Genomic DNA, 17,078 nt, shown 5'->3' with positions numbered 1-17,078 from the left:
CACAATTCTTGATTACAGTTTACAATCACAAAACAAACTGTGACTAATAGAAAGAGCAACTAGATAATAGAACACAGCTAAACAAACAGCACAAATAAATGCAGTAAAACAGAGATGCAGATTAAATAAACAGTTCTTCACAGTGTTTGTGGAACTGCATTACTCTGTGAAGTAAATATACACAGATACCTGTTAAAGCTACAGAAGCTGCTCAGTTTAGAGCAGTGAGTGATTCTTCTTCTGTTATATTAATATGATTAACACGGGGAACAAAAGAAACATGTGGCTGCTGTCACTTTAAGAACTAATGCATATTGACACACATCTGATATTATGTTAAACTGACTGTGTTTACATGGATACTCTTCAAGACGGGCATTTTGACAGAATTTTGCATGTATTTGCATGAATGTATTGAATTGAAGACACAAAAGAGAATGCAATCCTTACTTCAATCTGTGCTTGCAGTTAGACAGAAAGACTAAACTGAAGTTCCCTAAAAACATCTAGAACCTTCCCTGAGTTCATCATCATCAGTTCAGCTGCTCTGACAGTCAGATGAGAACAGAACTGATTCCAGTTAATCTCAATAATGACACTATTGTTTTCTGAGATGCTGTGTTTTATCTGTATTGTATAAAGGACTATAGAAATAAATGTGGCTTGACTTGACAAAGGAATATTCTGGTGTGTTTGTAGGAAGCAATGAGGAGGATGACCAGAATCGGGCGTGTTGTCAGACCAAACCCTGATCTAGAGAGGTGAGGTTCAGTCCTGTGCTCATGTTTCAGCAGATGTTTCTCATGAGTAGCTGAGATTTATTCTATATCAGTACCAATACACTCATATCTCAGGATTGTTGTGCATCAGTACCTGCACTAGTATAAATGAATGTTCATCTGTGTGAAGCTTCTACAGGAGGAAGTACGCCGTGTTTCTGCGTCTTTACGATCATCAGAAGGAGTGTGTGGCGCTGATGGAGGCTGAAGCAGTTTGACAAACACATGCTTTCTGATGGTCAGATTAAACACTGAGATCCTTGAGGTGAAGACTGGTTCAGATCACCATAAAATACTAGATTTTCATTCATCTGTGCTTTTACTGAACACACAAAGTGTTTAACGTTTTACACCTTAAAATCCCGTCAGCATTTGTTGACCACAATTACTCATGAGAGAAACCACATGTGAAACAGCATTTAAAGTAAATTTAAAGAGTGATTAAAGTATTTTTAAAAGATCTGTTTAACATGATTTATTCAAATAAACATGATTTTACAAATAAAATATATGACATTGAAATTTGATACTTTGTTTTGTAATGAGTGTAAAAAAAAAAACTTAAAATACTACTAACTTGATATATACTTAGTTTTAATAAATCATTCATTACTTTGAAAATTTAAAAATACAAATTAGAATTGTATTTGTTTGTTTGTTTTTATGTAAGTAATATTTGTTAAACCTGGAAAATGTGTCATCATTAAAGGAATAGTTCATGCAGAAATTAACATTTGCTGTTAGTTTAATCACCTTCAGATCATCAAGATGTAGATGTAGATTTTTAGCTGAAACCATGGTCTTTGGTGATTCAGATGTAAGTCAGCGGCTACTGGTACTTTTAGAGTAAAAAAAAAAAAAACATATCAACAGGGCCGCTGCTGGCCAAATGGGTGCCCTAAGCATAAGTTTACTTTTGTGCCCCCTCCCCCAAATATTACGAAAGTAAAAATAAAGTAATAAAAAAAAACACCTACTATAGGGGCCAAAATTACGGTGCCCGCCAGGGGACACCTTCGGTTCACTTATGTTTGTCGTGGCCACGACATATTAATTCGTGGCCACAACATATTAACTCGTGGGAACGTAATATTAATTCGTGGGAACGTCATATTAACTCGTGGGAAGTTGAACGTCATATTATGTCGTGGCCACGAGATCATTTTGTCGAGGTAACGACATCCTTATGTCGTGGCCACAAGATGCGATGATGAGGGAACGAGATCCATTTCTCGTGGCCACGACTTCTTATGTTGAGGAAACAACATGCATTTCTCGAGGCCACGAGTTTAACACATAAACAAACCTGCGTGACCATAGTAACCCAGGATTATCAGAGTTTATTCATATTTTATTTTTAATTAAGAAATTATTATATAAATTGTTACAGAAATTAATACAATATTAAATTATTACATCAACAATGGGCGAAGCTGTATATGCCAGTGCTGTCTGTGTGCGATGTAGACTACATAGACCTATATTAAAAAGTTTATCATGAATAAATATTACATAAAGTTCATAAAATAAAATAGTCCTACAGGAAACATTTTATGCATCTCAGAGTCTTGTCCATTAACTGATCCTCCTCTTTCCGTAATATTTTTATTATTTGTTTATATTCGTTATTTTCCCCTTCATTTCGATCTCCTTAACGTTATGAATGTAGGTTCTATGACTGGGATTTTTACAGTTCAAAGGCTGAATTTAACATTATATACTGTATTTTATTTAGTCTAATTAATAGACAAATATAGTGTTTCAGTGAAGAGTGAATTATTCACGTAGTTTCATTTGGAAATCATTTATCTTCACACCATAAAATAGGCCTACATGACATTCCTTCTATTAACTGATCGTCTTTTTTCCGTATTTGTATTATTATTATCGTCATCATTATTATAATTATTATTAATTATTATAATTAGCCTATTATTGTAGGCCTATATATTTTTTTATTTTCGTTTATATTCGTTTTCCCCCTTCATTTTCATCTCTTTACTTAACGTATATGGAAATGAAACTGTAAATGCTTGACATGCTATGACTGATTTTGACTGGAATGTAGTTTAAAGGTTGGATTAAACATATTTTTATTTTGTTTCATCTAATAGACTAGACTATATAATACTGTTCACTGACGAATGAATCATTCACGTAGTGAAACGAATATAAATGAAAATAAAAATATATACAATAATAATAATAATAATAATAATAATAATAATAATGACGATAATAATAATAATACAAATAAGGAAAAAAGACGATCAGTTAATAGAAGGAATGTCATGTAGGCCTATTTTACGGTGTGACGATAAATGACTTCCAAATGAAACTACGTGAATAATTCACTCTCACTGAAACACTATATTTGTCTATTAATTAGACTAAATAAAATGCATATATGTTCAATTCAGCCTTTGAACTGCATTCCAGTAAAAAATCCCAGGCATAGAACCTACATTCAGAACGTTAAGTTAAGAGATCGAAATGAAGGGGAAAATAACGAATATAAACTAATAATAGCCTACAAATATTACGGAAAGAGGAGATAATGGATAAGACGGATGCATAAAATGTCTACATCGCGCACAGACAGCATCAGCATTCGCATATACAGCTTCGCCCATTGTTAATATAATAATTTGTAACAATTTCTGTAACAATTAATATAATAATTTCTTAATTAAAAATAAAATATTAATAAACCTATCTCTGATAGGCTAATCCTGGGTTACTATGGTCACGCAGGTTTGTTTATGTATTAAACTCGTGGCCTCGAGAAATGCATGTTGTTTCCTCAACATAAGAAGTCGTGGCCACGAGAAATGGATCTCGTTTCCTCATCATTGCATCTTGTGGCCACGACATAAGGATGTCGTTACCTCGACAAAATGATCTCGTGGCCACGACATAATATGACGTTCCCACGAGTTAATATGACGTTCCCACGAATTAATATCTCGTGGCCATGACATAATATCACGTTCCCACGAGTTTATATCTCGTGGCCACGACAAACATAAGTGAACCGAAGGTGTCCCCTGGCGGGCACCGTAGAAAACACCCAAAAGACACTGTTAAGTGTTTCTTTTATAGCATTTTATCTATTTGTGTCAATAGATTTCAATTACAATCCATATTTTTAAAGACTGTTTTCTCAAAATGAGTTTTTTTCTCCTACACTGAGCCATAAATCTCCACTTCAGTAACACTTACACACACCAAGCTTTACATTTTTATTCCTGTCGATATTCTGAAGGTTTTTACAGAGGGATTTGTTGATATATAATTAGCTTGATTTTATACAACATTTTATTCTCCCAAAATTGTAAAAAATAAATACATTGAATTAAGGAGTGACAATATGAAGTACCCAAAATCCCCTCTCTAAAAACATTCGACTCTAATTTGTCAAAAAAATTAAACAAAAAGTTTGAAACTGACTTCATCCAGTGTTTTTGTATGCAAATTAGAGCATATTTCATTAAATTATGCCTCATTTGTATATGTAAAACTTACATTTTAGAAAACTTATAATACAAAAAATGTTTGCAATTATCAATGTAATCAATCATCTGGGTAAGTAAGATGATAACTATTAGTTAATTTTTTTTACCCTATATTCACCTGCAGTCTCTCGCCTAGTAAAATTGCCAATTCACTTTTTTTTTTAAAATAGGCTACATATTAGTATATTAAATAATACTTAAATAACACTTTTCAGAAAACAGCTAAGCCACTGTATACTGAAAAATACTTTTAGTTTATTGCTCTCAAACACTGTAAAAGACAAAGTGAAAAATGGTTATAATTCTCTAGTTTATTCCTGAGTGCATTGGCAAATCGGGGTCAATCATATTGTTAAAACACTGTAACAATATCCTTGACTAAATTCCACCATTTATGTTCCCTCTGAGAGAACAGTGAGAGCTGTGTTTGTTACACTGCAGCATATTTCATGCGAGTGAGCAAGAGTTTCAGTGTGTTCCTGGCCTGCCAAAAGGTCAGTTTAATTCTCCTTGAGAAATCTGTGATTAATGTCCTCTTCCCTGTATTGGTTTTTCGGCGACCTTTCCTGTCCTATTTCGGGAACTTACAAAATTAATCCTATATTTAGTGGCCTATTAATAAAGAACAATATCTTGCAACATTTATGTGCTTCGGTAAAGCTACTCATGCTCATGACTGGCATTTCAACCAATGGAAAATGCATTTGCATTTTCTGTGCAACAACATGTTTGCATTGATATTTCAATGTAGGAAAGTAAAGTAAGATGAATGTTGAGTTTTGTGGGCTGAAAAAATGACTTCGATCATTACCATCTGGTTAGTGTTCTCATGACACTCAATACTGTACAAAGGTTGTTCAACACAAATAACTGTGGGAGTTGTTGGACATATGGTAAAAGCTTTTTATTGTTATTCTGATGTTTATATGGAACAAAACCATTATATTGTTGGAAAAAAGCATCTTAACCTCCTGTATGTATTTCGGTCTAAAAAATATTTTGCCACTCTTTCTGTGTTACCAAGAACTGTTGCGTGAGCAATTCAAATAGTCTCATAGTGCCTACTGCGAATTTCGTGTACCATGTGTAATAATACATCAAATTCCTCTGAAAAGAAGAAACATTCTTGTAGTTCTAGTTTTCCATTTGGAAAGAACAAGAGTTATTTTGGGATGCTACTATGAGATGAAATCTCAGTTCTAAACAGTTTCCTTTGTATTTTTTGTGCTTTTCCTTTCTTGCATATATATTTCTTTATAGTTCAGAATTTTTTGCACAAAAATATTCTTCTATACAAAGGAACTTTGACACATCAAGCAGCTATACTCATTCTCAATCCACAGAAATGTATATGTATAGATAGATAGGCATGTCTATTTATATAGATGCTACAGCAGTGAATAATTACAAAAACATAAATAGAACAAAAGTCTGCTTTATAATTATACTGCAAAAGTGTAAAAAATATATAAGTACAAGCACATACGCACAAATTTTGGACTGAAGGTGCATTGCTGATACTATAATCTAATAAAGTTTTTAAACCATGTATCTGTGCACAACCCAGCAATTTTTGTGCCAAGATCAGTCTTTGTGTTCTATTATCACCCACAGCTATGTTAACATCACATATAGTTAAAACGTGAAGAGATTTTAATGCATCTAATGAACAGAAACAAACATAATGTCTATACTAAATGACTGTAAACTGAAGTGGAAGCTGTTTATTGATTTTCTGCGCTTGGCAGACCACGCTAACACTGAGGCAGAGCACTTTACTGCACCGGTTGAAGCACTGCATATTCACTTAATAGATTCCAGGTAAAACACTTCTAAAATTGTCATTTTTAGAGAGTGAGTTTCAGTGTGTACAATGGCAAGTGTTAATTATTAAACCCACCGAGCAACATGCTGAAAAGCATCTCAAAACACCTTAGTTGCACAGCATTGTAAAGTAAAATGCCATGCTCTTATTTGTCATTTTGGATTTAATCATATTAATTATAGCAACCTATCAGTCTGTGACATCCCTTAGGCTGTGTAAAAGGCATCCATAGAAATATCAGAACACTTTTCCATAAGCCCTCCACAGCTCATGCTTTTGGACATGCGGTAATAGTATTGTCATAACAAAGCAATATCACACACTCACTCAGTGAGCAGCAATGTCCATGACATGTGTCACAATTCATGGCAGGGCCACTAACATTGCATGTCAAGGCAGATTGCTTAGAGAGCTCTCTAATGTATTTTGGCCTCTGAGTTTCACTTCACTCGACTGAACCTTTGACATTTGGAGAAAAGTAGATCTGCAGCTCCCTTACCAGTAGGCGTACCAACACATGCTCATATTTATTTAAACAGGACCAAGAATAAGGATATTACAAATTAATGGAATTTCACAATGCATTTTCTGCTGTACTATTAGAGCTTTTATCTTGTGCTTTTAATCTGAATTTAGAACAAAGCTAAATCAATATGAGCAAATCACACGCCATATAAAAAAAGAGAATCCTGATCATCTTTTTCTCTTTAACACGTCCAGACATAACTAGGTCGTTTTTGATAAAAAGGAACAATGTATGCTTGAGGAATCAGAAGAGATGTGATGTAGAAGAACGTCTCATTAATACTAGTTAGCAGCACTACTTTAATCTTAAGTTCTGACTTTCTTTTATCACAGTTTAAAACTGAACTTCTACACTTAGAAAACACATTTGCGAATATCTGCACACAAATTGCAGTCGTGTCAATTTTTGCGAGTGATGCGTGACTTTGCATTCAAGTTTGTTCAATTTCAAACACTTTTAAACTTTTTAGCAATACAAAGCTGACTGGTTCGAAAGTGACCACTGTGTAGTAAGTATATAAGCAGTATAATATGTAGAATACTATGTGAAATACTGTATAGTATCCAATTTAGCAGAAAAGTAACTGCTATAAGGAAATAGCGAAGAATAACATGCAGTAAACAGTAAAACTGTTTGCATTACAAACTAATGTGTTCATAATTAAGATAATACATTAAAATAATATGGTAAGACACATCAATTTTCAATATAAAGCAGCAAAACAAGCTGTTTTGTACGGCTAAAAACGGCTCTGGATGCAAACCAGAAGCCAGACCCATAAAATTCACAAATGGCTGCGCCCGCTCTTATGGAAACGTAATGACTCTTCTTTGAAAACAACTCCGAGACCATTGAAGACACAAGACAATTGAATGCAAAATCCAATTTTCAGAGGTTAAAAAGGTGATTTAAATGTGATGTGACACCATCTCCTTTCATTACCCTGCTGAAAAAAAAACTGATAAAACCAGCCTAGTTGGCTGGTCTTAGCTGGTTTAAGCTGGAAGTACCTGATTTTAGCTGGTCTCCCAGCCTGGCCAGACTGGTCAGGCTGGTCTTAGCTGGTTTAAGCTGGAAGTAGCTGGTTTTAGCTGGTCTCCCAGCCTGGCCAGGCTCATCTGGCTGGTTTTAGCTGGTGGTCTCCCAGTCTCCCAGTGGTCTCCCAGTCTGACCAGCTAAGGAATGTGGCCAAAACCACTCTGAAAATCAGCCTGCTGACCAGCTAAAACCAGCCTGGTTGACTAGGTAAAACAAGCCAACCAGCCTAGGCTTGTTTTAGCTGTTTTTTTTCACATGGTACTTAAATTGAGCGGGTCATTTTAATTTACAGACCTACAGTAGAAGCAATATTGCTTTTATAGAGCAGTTCTATAAAAACGAAAGGTAATATTAAGGAACTTACATTTTAGATACAATATTTGCTCTGCCAACAAAAATAATCCCAGAGTCAAGGCAAATAAGAGGCAGTTAGGTCACGATTTGCTCAGTTACCTGAATGCACGATACTTGGATGTAAACAGCAGCATGGATTGCATGGTTATTGCACTACTGAATCATTGTTCTGCTAATTTATGCCGTCTAAACCACGGAAAAATGTGTGGAAGATGCTAAATCATATAGAGAAGGATTTAGTAAGCAGGAAAGGGTGCAATATTTTGACAAACTAAAGTTAATAGGTGGTAAAGATACATAGCAGTATTAATACAGATATTAGCCTAATATTTCACCTACCTAAATGGAAATAATAAGCACAAACAGGAATGTTGTCAAGATTCTTGCCCTGGAAATCCTGATTTAGTTTGGCCCACCACAAACGCCTTTTGTTCCTCAGACAGGTTTTTGCACTCTTCTAAACCATGGAAAAAAACTTGTGGAAGCTGCTAAATTATACAGTGAAGAACTTAGTAAGCAGGAAAGGGTGCAATATTTTGACAAACTAAAGTTAATAGGTGGTAAAGATATGTATGAGCAGTATTAATTAAGATATTTGCCTAATAGTTCACCTACCTGACCGAAAATCATAAGCACAAATAAGAATGCCATCATGAGTCTTGCCCTGGAAATCCTGATTCAGTTTGGCCAACCACAAACCCCTTTTGTTCCTCAGACAGGTTTTTGCACTCTTCTCCCTAATTTGTTATAACATTTGGGAGTCTATAGTACTCCAAATGTTTTTCCCAGTCCGACCAAGTAGTACAGCCCAAAACATGTCAATAATCATTTTCAGCAGCAATAATCGGCAAAATATGCGAGTTTTGTTCGTTTCACACAGCAGTCGAGTTTAGTTCCTGAATGAGCTTGTTTTCAAACGAATCGTTTGGCTCAGTGTCATTCAAAATACAGTGGACTGCTTTCTTTCTTGAATGAATCAGTGTTTTCGAACGAATCGTTTGAGTGAATTATGATTCAATCAAAAAGGCGGTCCTTTACCACCACCTATACTGTTGTAACCATGTTACACCCTGAATGGTATGCCATTAAATGTTGAGATAATATCCAACTAAACGAAACTAAAGTTAACTAAACTTAGAATTTAGACTGGCTGTTTTAGCTGGTCAGTAGGCTGGTTTTAGAGGGGTTTTGGCCACTTTCCCAGCCTGGCCAGGCTGGGAGACTAGCTAAAACCAGCTACTTCCAGCTTAAACCAGCTAAGACCAGCCAACCAGCCTAGGCTGGTTTTAGCTGTTTTTTCAGTAGGGATATTAAATTGAAAACCAGTAATTCTGAATACAAGAAAATGCACTGTAAAAGACTAATATGTTATTTTCTACTTGCAGGTCACCAGGACCAGATGTCTAAAATAAGTTTCTCATCATTTAATTAGAGGAAAATTTCACACCTCAATCAGAAAAACAAGACAGTCATTAATTGTTCAAAGGGACTTGTTTCCCTATTGAGCCACTCTCCTTTTGCCTCACTGTCGGTGAATAATTTGCAGTTTATTAGCAGCTTGTTTACATGTGTATGGCACATGAAAAAAACTCTTTCTTCACCCAGGGACGGACAATCTAAAATAGTTTTACAGCACAATTATTTTCTCTATAATTGGTTTACTTGGGAGGGGAAAAAAGCTGTTACTTGCATACTTGCAAAAGTTGTCAAGTTGTTGCCACACAAAGAAATCTTGAGGTTCCTGTCACATTTCCATGACAGTGGAATGATGGTTAGAAAGTCTGTGGTTTATAGGTTAATTGCTGAGGCTATTCTCTAGAGCACAGACAATATTTCATAGTCAGATATATTTATAGTGTTTGCATCTCATGCAGCCAACTGAACCTCAAGAGACATGTTTAAAAGTAGATACAAAGATAAAACAGATGCTTAACTGCAAACTAATAACAAATAGACTGGATTCATCGTCATTTAAAGCACATTTGTTATCTTTGCCAATACTGAAAATTATATATTAATGTATTAAACCAATAAGGAACACAATATAGAAACATTTTGGCCTTCTGAGACATTATCAGAGTAATAAAATCAACATTACACTGAACAGAGTAAATGTAACTGAAGCTTCTGTGCTCTCTGGAGGTTGGCCTTTACATTTCTATTGCTGTGAATATATAGTGATAATAATGGACTATAAGATTTTTGCATAGTACACTGTTTCTCTTATAACAGCTTAAATTAAAAATAGCTTCATTAAATGCTAAAGGCATGCATTTGTTAAACAATGTGAAATTATTTTAACATGCTTCTCTAAATCAATATGCAAAAATCAAAATGCAAAAATCAAAAGTCAACATTATGTAAACACATACACACCAAAACAAGCTGATAATTGACCCAGCGCACAATTTCATTTACTGTATGCATACATGCTGAGCAGTAATTATAAGTGCATAGTTTATTATGCAGTATGTACTCAATAAAAACCTTAATATGAACTCTGCAAATGTATTAAGACAGAAGACGATATAAATGTCTGTTTGCATCCATAGGGCTACATAATGCATTTCTGTTAGATGTGAGATGACAGCTCAGCGGTCACCTATCACCGAGGGAATTACAGAAAACTGAGGTAATAATTTTCAATATTCAACAGATTGCCTGCATTCATTATGGAGTGGCACCCTTTGTGGTTTCGAATAGTGTTGTTAGCTTATTGATTGTATGAGTGTGTCTATTCAGGTATGTACCAAGCTGCCATCAAATTACATATTTGACCTTCAGTGACAATGGCCTTAATTTACATTGCTTAGTAATAGACTTATTAAAAACCTTCCAAAATCCAATTTGGGGAGCAGTTTGCAGTTGCTGCATCATTAGTATTGAAATGCATGTAAAGACCCACCATCTGCTCAAAGTAGTTAAACCTTTGTCACACACAAACGCAAGACACGCTTCTCTCTCCAAATTATCACGGATAGGAACTCAACAGATAATATTTCATTTTTTTTTTTCGCACATTGCACAATGAATACTAATTCTCTATTGATGCCAGTCTCCGGAGTCACAGGGTAAAATACTGAAAGTTTAATCTCTGACTTTAAAAAACGCATGCATTTGACTTTCACCGTTCAGCAGTGATGAATGATTCACAATGCACTTAAAGCAGTGGGTCTAAGGTGTTGCAAGACTTTTTGAGTTAGAAAATGTTATTGCTAACACATGCAATTGCACTGTCATTCAAAATGCACTATATACACTTTCTGTGTCTACAATAAGACATTCTTCTGCATGAGTGAAGAAAGGCACATTCACCATGACATAGAGTAGATAAAATCAATTTAATTAACAATTAGTACAGGCCATGATACCATGGCATAATGTTTTTAAGTACCTTGACGTACACTGTAAATACCATGGTACACAAACATGATAAACATTCAGTATAAATGGATTTACTTTTAGGCAGTTCTAACAAAAGTTATATATCCACCGTTGTCTTCATATAGGAATTGTGAATTTTGCATAGCGGCTGCTTGATATTGTAAATTGGTATGACTAACCATGCTATTTTATTGTAATATCTTAATTATGAACACATTGGTTTGTAGTGCAAACAGTTTTGTAGTGCAAACTTAACAATATTATTATTCTTCTCGTTATTTTCCTATAACAGATAATGAACCAGAAGTCTCACCCATAGGCTTTCTTCCACGGTTTACACAGTTTACCTCTTGAGTTCTTGTCATATTTTATTACCATTTTTGAAAGTATAGTGAATAAACTGTGATAATGTGAAAAATGTTAAAGGTGTCTGAACATTTTTTAGTTTGACTCTATGCATAAACATTTCATTAATTGAACCGAATTCTAATATATGATATATTATGCCCCAAAGGATGTTAAATTACATTTTAAATCGAAATTACAGTTAGAGAGCATTTCTGTTTAAGGGGAGACACTGCAGGCAAAAATGCTGTTTTTTCATGTCTGTCAAATTTGAGATTTTGGCCTTTTTGGTGTTTCATAAAGCGTTTTTTCAGACTAATACAAAGAAAACACCCAAAAGGCGCTGTTAAGTGTATCTTTTATAGAACTTTATTTATTTGTGTCAATAGATGTCAATTACAATACATATTTTTAAAAGCCGTTTTCTCAAAATTAGTTTTTTCTCCTACAGTGAGCCATAAATCTCCACTTCAGTAGCATTTACACAAAACAACACTTTTTAAATTTTGATTCCTGTCTATATCCTGAAGGTACAACATTTTACTTCCCAAAAAATGGTAAAAAAAACAAACAAACATGGTTTTCTGTCTGTTCAAAGTTTTTTTCTGAATTATGGAGTAACAAAATGAGATTCACAAAATCCCCTCTGTAAAAACATTTGACTCTAATATGTCAAAAAAATTAAACAAGAATTTCGAAACTGACTGCATCCAGTGTTACGATATTTGTACTAGAAATGTATGCAAATTAGAGCATATTTCATTAAAGAAGGACCCATTTGCATATTTAACTTGTAATGCCATTTTTTTTTACAATTATCAAATGTAGCCTAATCAATCATCTGGGTAAGTAAAGTGATAACTATTAATTTTTTTACCCTATTCACCTGCAGTGTGTTGCCTTAATTCAAAACATTCAATTTACACATCACAGTATTCTGTATTAGTCCAGCAGATGTTCAGCAACAAAACATGAATATTTTTTGACGTCGATAAATAGGCCTATTATTTACCTCTCACATTTCTCAATAGATAGATCATACTTAACGAAATGTTTAATAAAACTACACATAGCAATTATGTGAAATGCTTTGATATTCTGTTTCCGCTGTATTTAAATTCGCTTTATATTTTGCTTAAAATCGAATTAAATAGCATTCTCAATGCAGTTGGTTCAGACTGCTAGTGCCAAGGTGATAGCGTCCCGTTGCCATAGCAACGACTTACCACCACACTTGGCTGTGTATTAGCTAATCAGCTAACTAACTTCGGCGTTTTAAATAAAAAAAAAAACGCTCTTACAATTAATAAATGACTAAACGAATCCGAGAGGGATTTCCGTTTTGCTGGGTGAACGTGGTTAAAATATGTTCTGCGCTAGTCTGTCACTTACCATTACCATTTGCAGTGCTACAGTGTAGCTGATAGTTCACAGTAACCGTCATTGAAGGCAGTGGTTATGACTCATCTTTTATTCGCTTCGACTTTGATAGAATAAGGCAGCCTTCATATTTCAGCCTTTTTGATATCTCAATCGTTTGAAAACATGTTCAGGAATGATTATCAGGTACAGTATTAAACATTCGCTAAGAATATGCAGTTCTTTTCAGTGTTTCTCATTTGTGTGTGTGTTTGTAGGGTGGCCTCACGGTTGACATCTTCAGTGCTCAAGGAAAAGATCCTGTGGCAAAATGGAAACTATACGGCAGGAAATCTTCAATAACTAAAGTATGTTTTATTAATGACAGATTTTACCATAAGCCTAATGAAAAAGGGAGTTGTTTTTAACATTAACGTAAATATATTCCAATATAAATTTAAACACCGTCATATTATGCTGTTTCTTGATCGTTTTACTCTAAATTTAGCTTAAAAGACTATAATAGGATATTTAATAAAGGCCTCCCATTTGACAAGTTACCCCATACAGTGTCACAACATGTCTCACTAATGGGGCATGTTGTCACAAAGTCATCATGTTCAATGAACTGTGTCTTTTTTCCTGGGCAATAATGGTGAAACTGTTCAATTTTTTTTAAATTTTTTTTGTAACCAAGACTCTTAGGCATGTCATAAGAAAAAGTTGGCCTTCAGAAATGTAAAAAGAAAAGAAAACTCTTCAGAAATGTAAAACCCTTTGAGATAATAACACTAAAAAAACCTTAGAAATACAGTATTCACTGGAATGAAAAGGAACACACAGCTTGTACAGCAGAATTTGCCCTGTAAATAATCTTAGATAGGACTAGACAATGGTTATCATTTTACATTCTCATCTACCTGAAACATAATATGACTAGAAGCAAGAAAGAGTTTAACCAATACCACAATCGCCACTGTAGAATCCAGCCCAAATAGCTTGTAACTTTAGCACAGGATCTGCAGAAGCCCATACAATGTTTACTGATTTTTCTTTTTCTGAGATACTGTGGGTAGATACTAAGAGTAATACTACTGGGGAGGATTATTTGAAGCATTTTTGTCTTTTTATTGATTTTATTTTCTGTTTTTTAACAGGTGTTTGATAAAGAAGTGAAGGGCTTTGTATACAGTCTTGAAGGCAGCAGTCAAACACACAAGATGCAGTTACCTAAGGATAGCAAGATGACTCGTAAGTGCTAATAACACCAGAATCAATCCGATATTGCAAAAAAAATGGTTTTGAACAGTAAGATTTTTAATGTTTTTTTTTTAAAGAAGTCTCTTCTTCTCACCAAGCCTGCATTTATTTGATTCAAAATACAGCAAAAAAGTAAAATGTTGAAATATATTTTATATTTAAAATAAATGTTTTCTCTTTGAATATATTTTAATATGTAATTTATTTCTGTGATCAAAGCTACATTTTCAGCATCATTACTCCAGTCTTTGGTGTCATATGATCCTTCAGTAATTATTCTAATATGCTGATTTGCTGTTCAAGAAACATTTATTATTATTATCATCATCAACATTTAAAAGCTGAGTAATTTTTTTCAGGATTCTTTGATGAATAGAAAGATCCAAAGATCAGCATTTATCTGAAATAAAAAGCTTTTGTAACATTAATATACACTTTACCATTTAAAAGCTTACGGTCAGTATATTTTTGAAGGGGAAAGAAATTATAGAAATTAATACTTTTATTTAGCAAGCATACCTTAAATTGATCAAAATCGATGATAAAGGCATTTATAAAGCCTACAAAAGATTGCTATTTCAGAAAAATGCTGTTCTTCTGAACTTTTTATTCATCAAAGAAACCTGAAAAAAAAAATCTGCTCAACTTAATAGTATTGATAAATGTTTTTAAGTAGCAAATCAGAATATTAGAATGATTTCTGAAGGATTATGTGACTGGAGTAATGATGCTAAAAATTCAGCTTTGAAATCACTGGAATAAATTACATTTTAAAATATAATTAAATAGAAGCAGTTATTTTAAATATTAAAAAAATACAAAATTGTACTGTTTTTGCAGTACTTTGGATCAAATAAATGCAGGCTTGGTGAGCAGTAGAGACTTCTTTAAAAACATAAAAAAAATCTTACTGTTCAAAAACTGTTGACTTGTAGTGTATATTTCAAAATACACAAAAATGGCAAACAATTATTGAAACATGTTTTAAATTATATGTAAATATGTCTTCTACCAATATGTTATAGCATGTTTTTGAAAATATGTTAAAAATTAAAAAAAAAAATTAAAAGCATTTAAAACTATATTTTCTCCTCCATATATTTAAATCCAAGAAAATACATTCATATTTGTTGTCTATAAAATGTGAACATATATTTGAATAAAAATCTACAATCTTCCAAATTAAATTACTATATTATATTATATTAAAAATGTAAACAATTTGATCTCAAGTATATATATTTAGCATTTATTTAGATATGTTTTTGGCCAGATTTATTTATTTAATAATCATTATAATTTATTTGTTTATTTAATTATTTGTAATTAATTAATTAATTATTTTTTTGCAGTATGGGTCAAATGTAGTGCATTTATAGTTAATGGATTATTACTTAAAATTTCTATTTTGGTTAGTTTTTGTTGTTTGGACATCTTCAAAAGTCAGCTTAATAACGAAAGATCATGAGTATCACGTTGAATCACCATTTATATGTTACTATTTGTGCATGCCTCTTTCACATCTTCTAATCTCTTGTTTCTTCTTCCTATAGTTGGTCTGATTCAGAAGTTTCTGGTTCTACAGGTCAACATACCTTTGGGAAAAGATTTTTCCACTGAGTTTTTGTAAGTGCTGGCATTTCTCACTTTTTTAATCCATTTCAAATTTAGTGTCATTGTTAACAGGTTCCTTCCGACATCTATTTTCAATCTACTGAAAACAATCTTGTTGTGCTGCTATGCTATAGTTGAAATTCAGAGAAAGTGTGGAGGGTTTATTACCATGGAGGGTGAATTAATTCACACTTTCACGCATGCAGATTCCACTCCTACACTTTCATCTCCACACACACACATACATAGATTGGAAAATGGTTAAAAGATCTTTCCATCTGCTTCACAGAGCAAGCAATTTGGATAACTTTTCAATGCTGTCCTCTAGAGTGACTGATGAAGAGCATCTAAAGAAGAGACTCTACCTGTCTACAGTGCATAAAGAGCTCTCAGCAACCCCTTTGCATGCGAGAATACCTCTGACGTGCCTCAAACGCGATACTGTAAGTCCCGACTGCTGCATTCTCTGTGACTATCTGCAAATGAGCAGTCAGATCATTTGATCTGTGCTCAGTGAGATACTTTGTAACATGACCACAAAAATGACCTGAAAAATGTTCTTGAGCTAGTATGATAAGGTACTACTGTCTGTCTGCAGTGGTGTAATCTGTGTATCGATCTGGACTCTCTCACCGCTGAGATATTCAGAGGGACGCGCTTCCTGTCTCTGGATGGCATCATCATCTCCGCCTGCTGTAAGGTCCGCCGTATCTTCACGATGAAGAATGAGCCTGCAGACTGCATAGATGGAGGTTAGGGGATAATGCATCCTGTGCTTTACTTTGTGTATACTATTTTGTGGCCTACTTTTGGGTTCACTTTGGTGTCCCATTATTTTAATTAGAGCATTTGAGACACAAACTGTTTTAGTGAGATAATTGGATATGTTAGATAAACTATTATCTAATGCTTGTAAATGTAATGCTTAGCTGTGTCCCACATTTTGTGTCCAAACCTCTTATTATTATTATTAAAAAATCCATACAATTGTGACTTCTAAGAAATGAAATAAGTTTCTGCAGCATGGCAAATAAAAATAAAAAAAATCTATTTTTTCAAAGAGTGTAGTATTGACTGCA

The 17,078-nt window shown here is 33.8% G+C and overlaps 2 protein-coding genes across 3 annotated transcripts in view; both read left to right on the top strand.

Moving 5' to 3' along the window:
• LOC141343952 (FGGY carbohydrate kinase domain-containing protein-like) overlaps window positions 1-3,004 on the top strand; it is a 16,655-nt gene extending 13,651 nt beyond the window's left edge. Inside the window, exons 15-16 of the mRNA XM_073848652.1 lie at window positions 700-761; window positions 910-3,004. Of these exons, the coding sequence (XP_073704753.1) occupies window positions 700-761; window positions 910-997 (150 nt within the window). The 3' untranslated portion in view covers window positions 998-3,004. The remainder of the gene's footprint in view (window positions 1-699; window positions 762-909) is intronic.
• A 10,307-nt stretch (window positions 3,005-13,311) lies between these two features.
• cfap20dc (CFAP20 domain containing) overlaps window positions 13,312-17,078 on the top strand; it is a 35,157-nt gene continuing 31,390 nt past the window's right edge. For both annotated transcript variants that reach the window (XM_073848139.1, XM_073848138.1), the window contains exons 1-6: window positions 13,312-13,332; window positions 13,404-13,493; window positions 14,283-14,376; window positions 15,939-16,011; window positions 16,328-16,442; window positions 16,598-16,751. In XM_073848139.1, the coding sequence (XP_073704240.1) occupies window positions 13,312-13,332; window positions 13,404-13,493; window positions 14,283-14,376; window positions 15,939-16,011; window positions 16,328-16,442; window positions 16,598-16,751 (547 nt within the window). The remainder of the gene's footprint in view (window positions 13,333-13,403; window positions 13,494-14,282; window positions 14,377-15,938; window positions 16,012-16,327; window positions 16,443-16,597; window positions 16,752-17,078) is intronic.

The sequence above is a fragment of the Garra rufa genome, chromosome 10 (assembly GCF_049309525.1).
Source record: "Garra rufa chromosome 10, GarRuf1.0, whole genome shotgun sequence".
Taxonomy (NCBI): domain Eukaryota; kingdom Metazoa; phylum Chordata; class Actinopteri; order Cypriniformes; family Cyprinidae; genus Garra; species Garra rufa.
The sequence above is the reverse complement of the archived record's forward strand: the minus strand, read 5'-3'. Positions and strand labels throughout refer to the sequence as shown.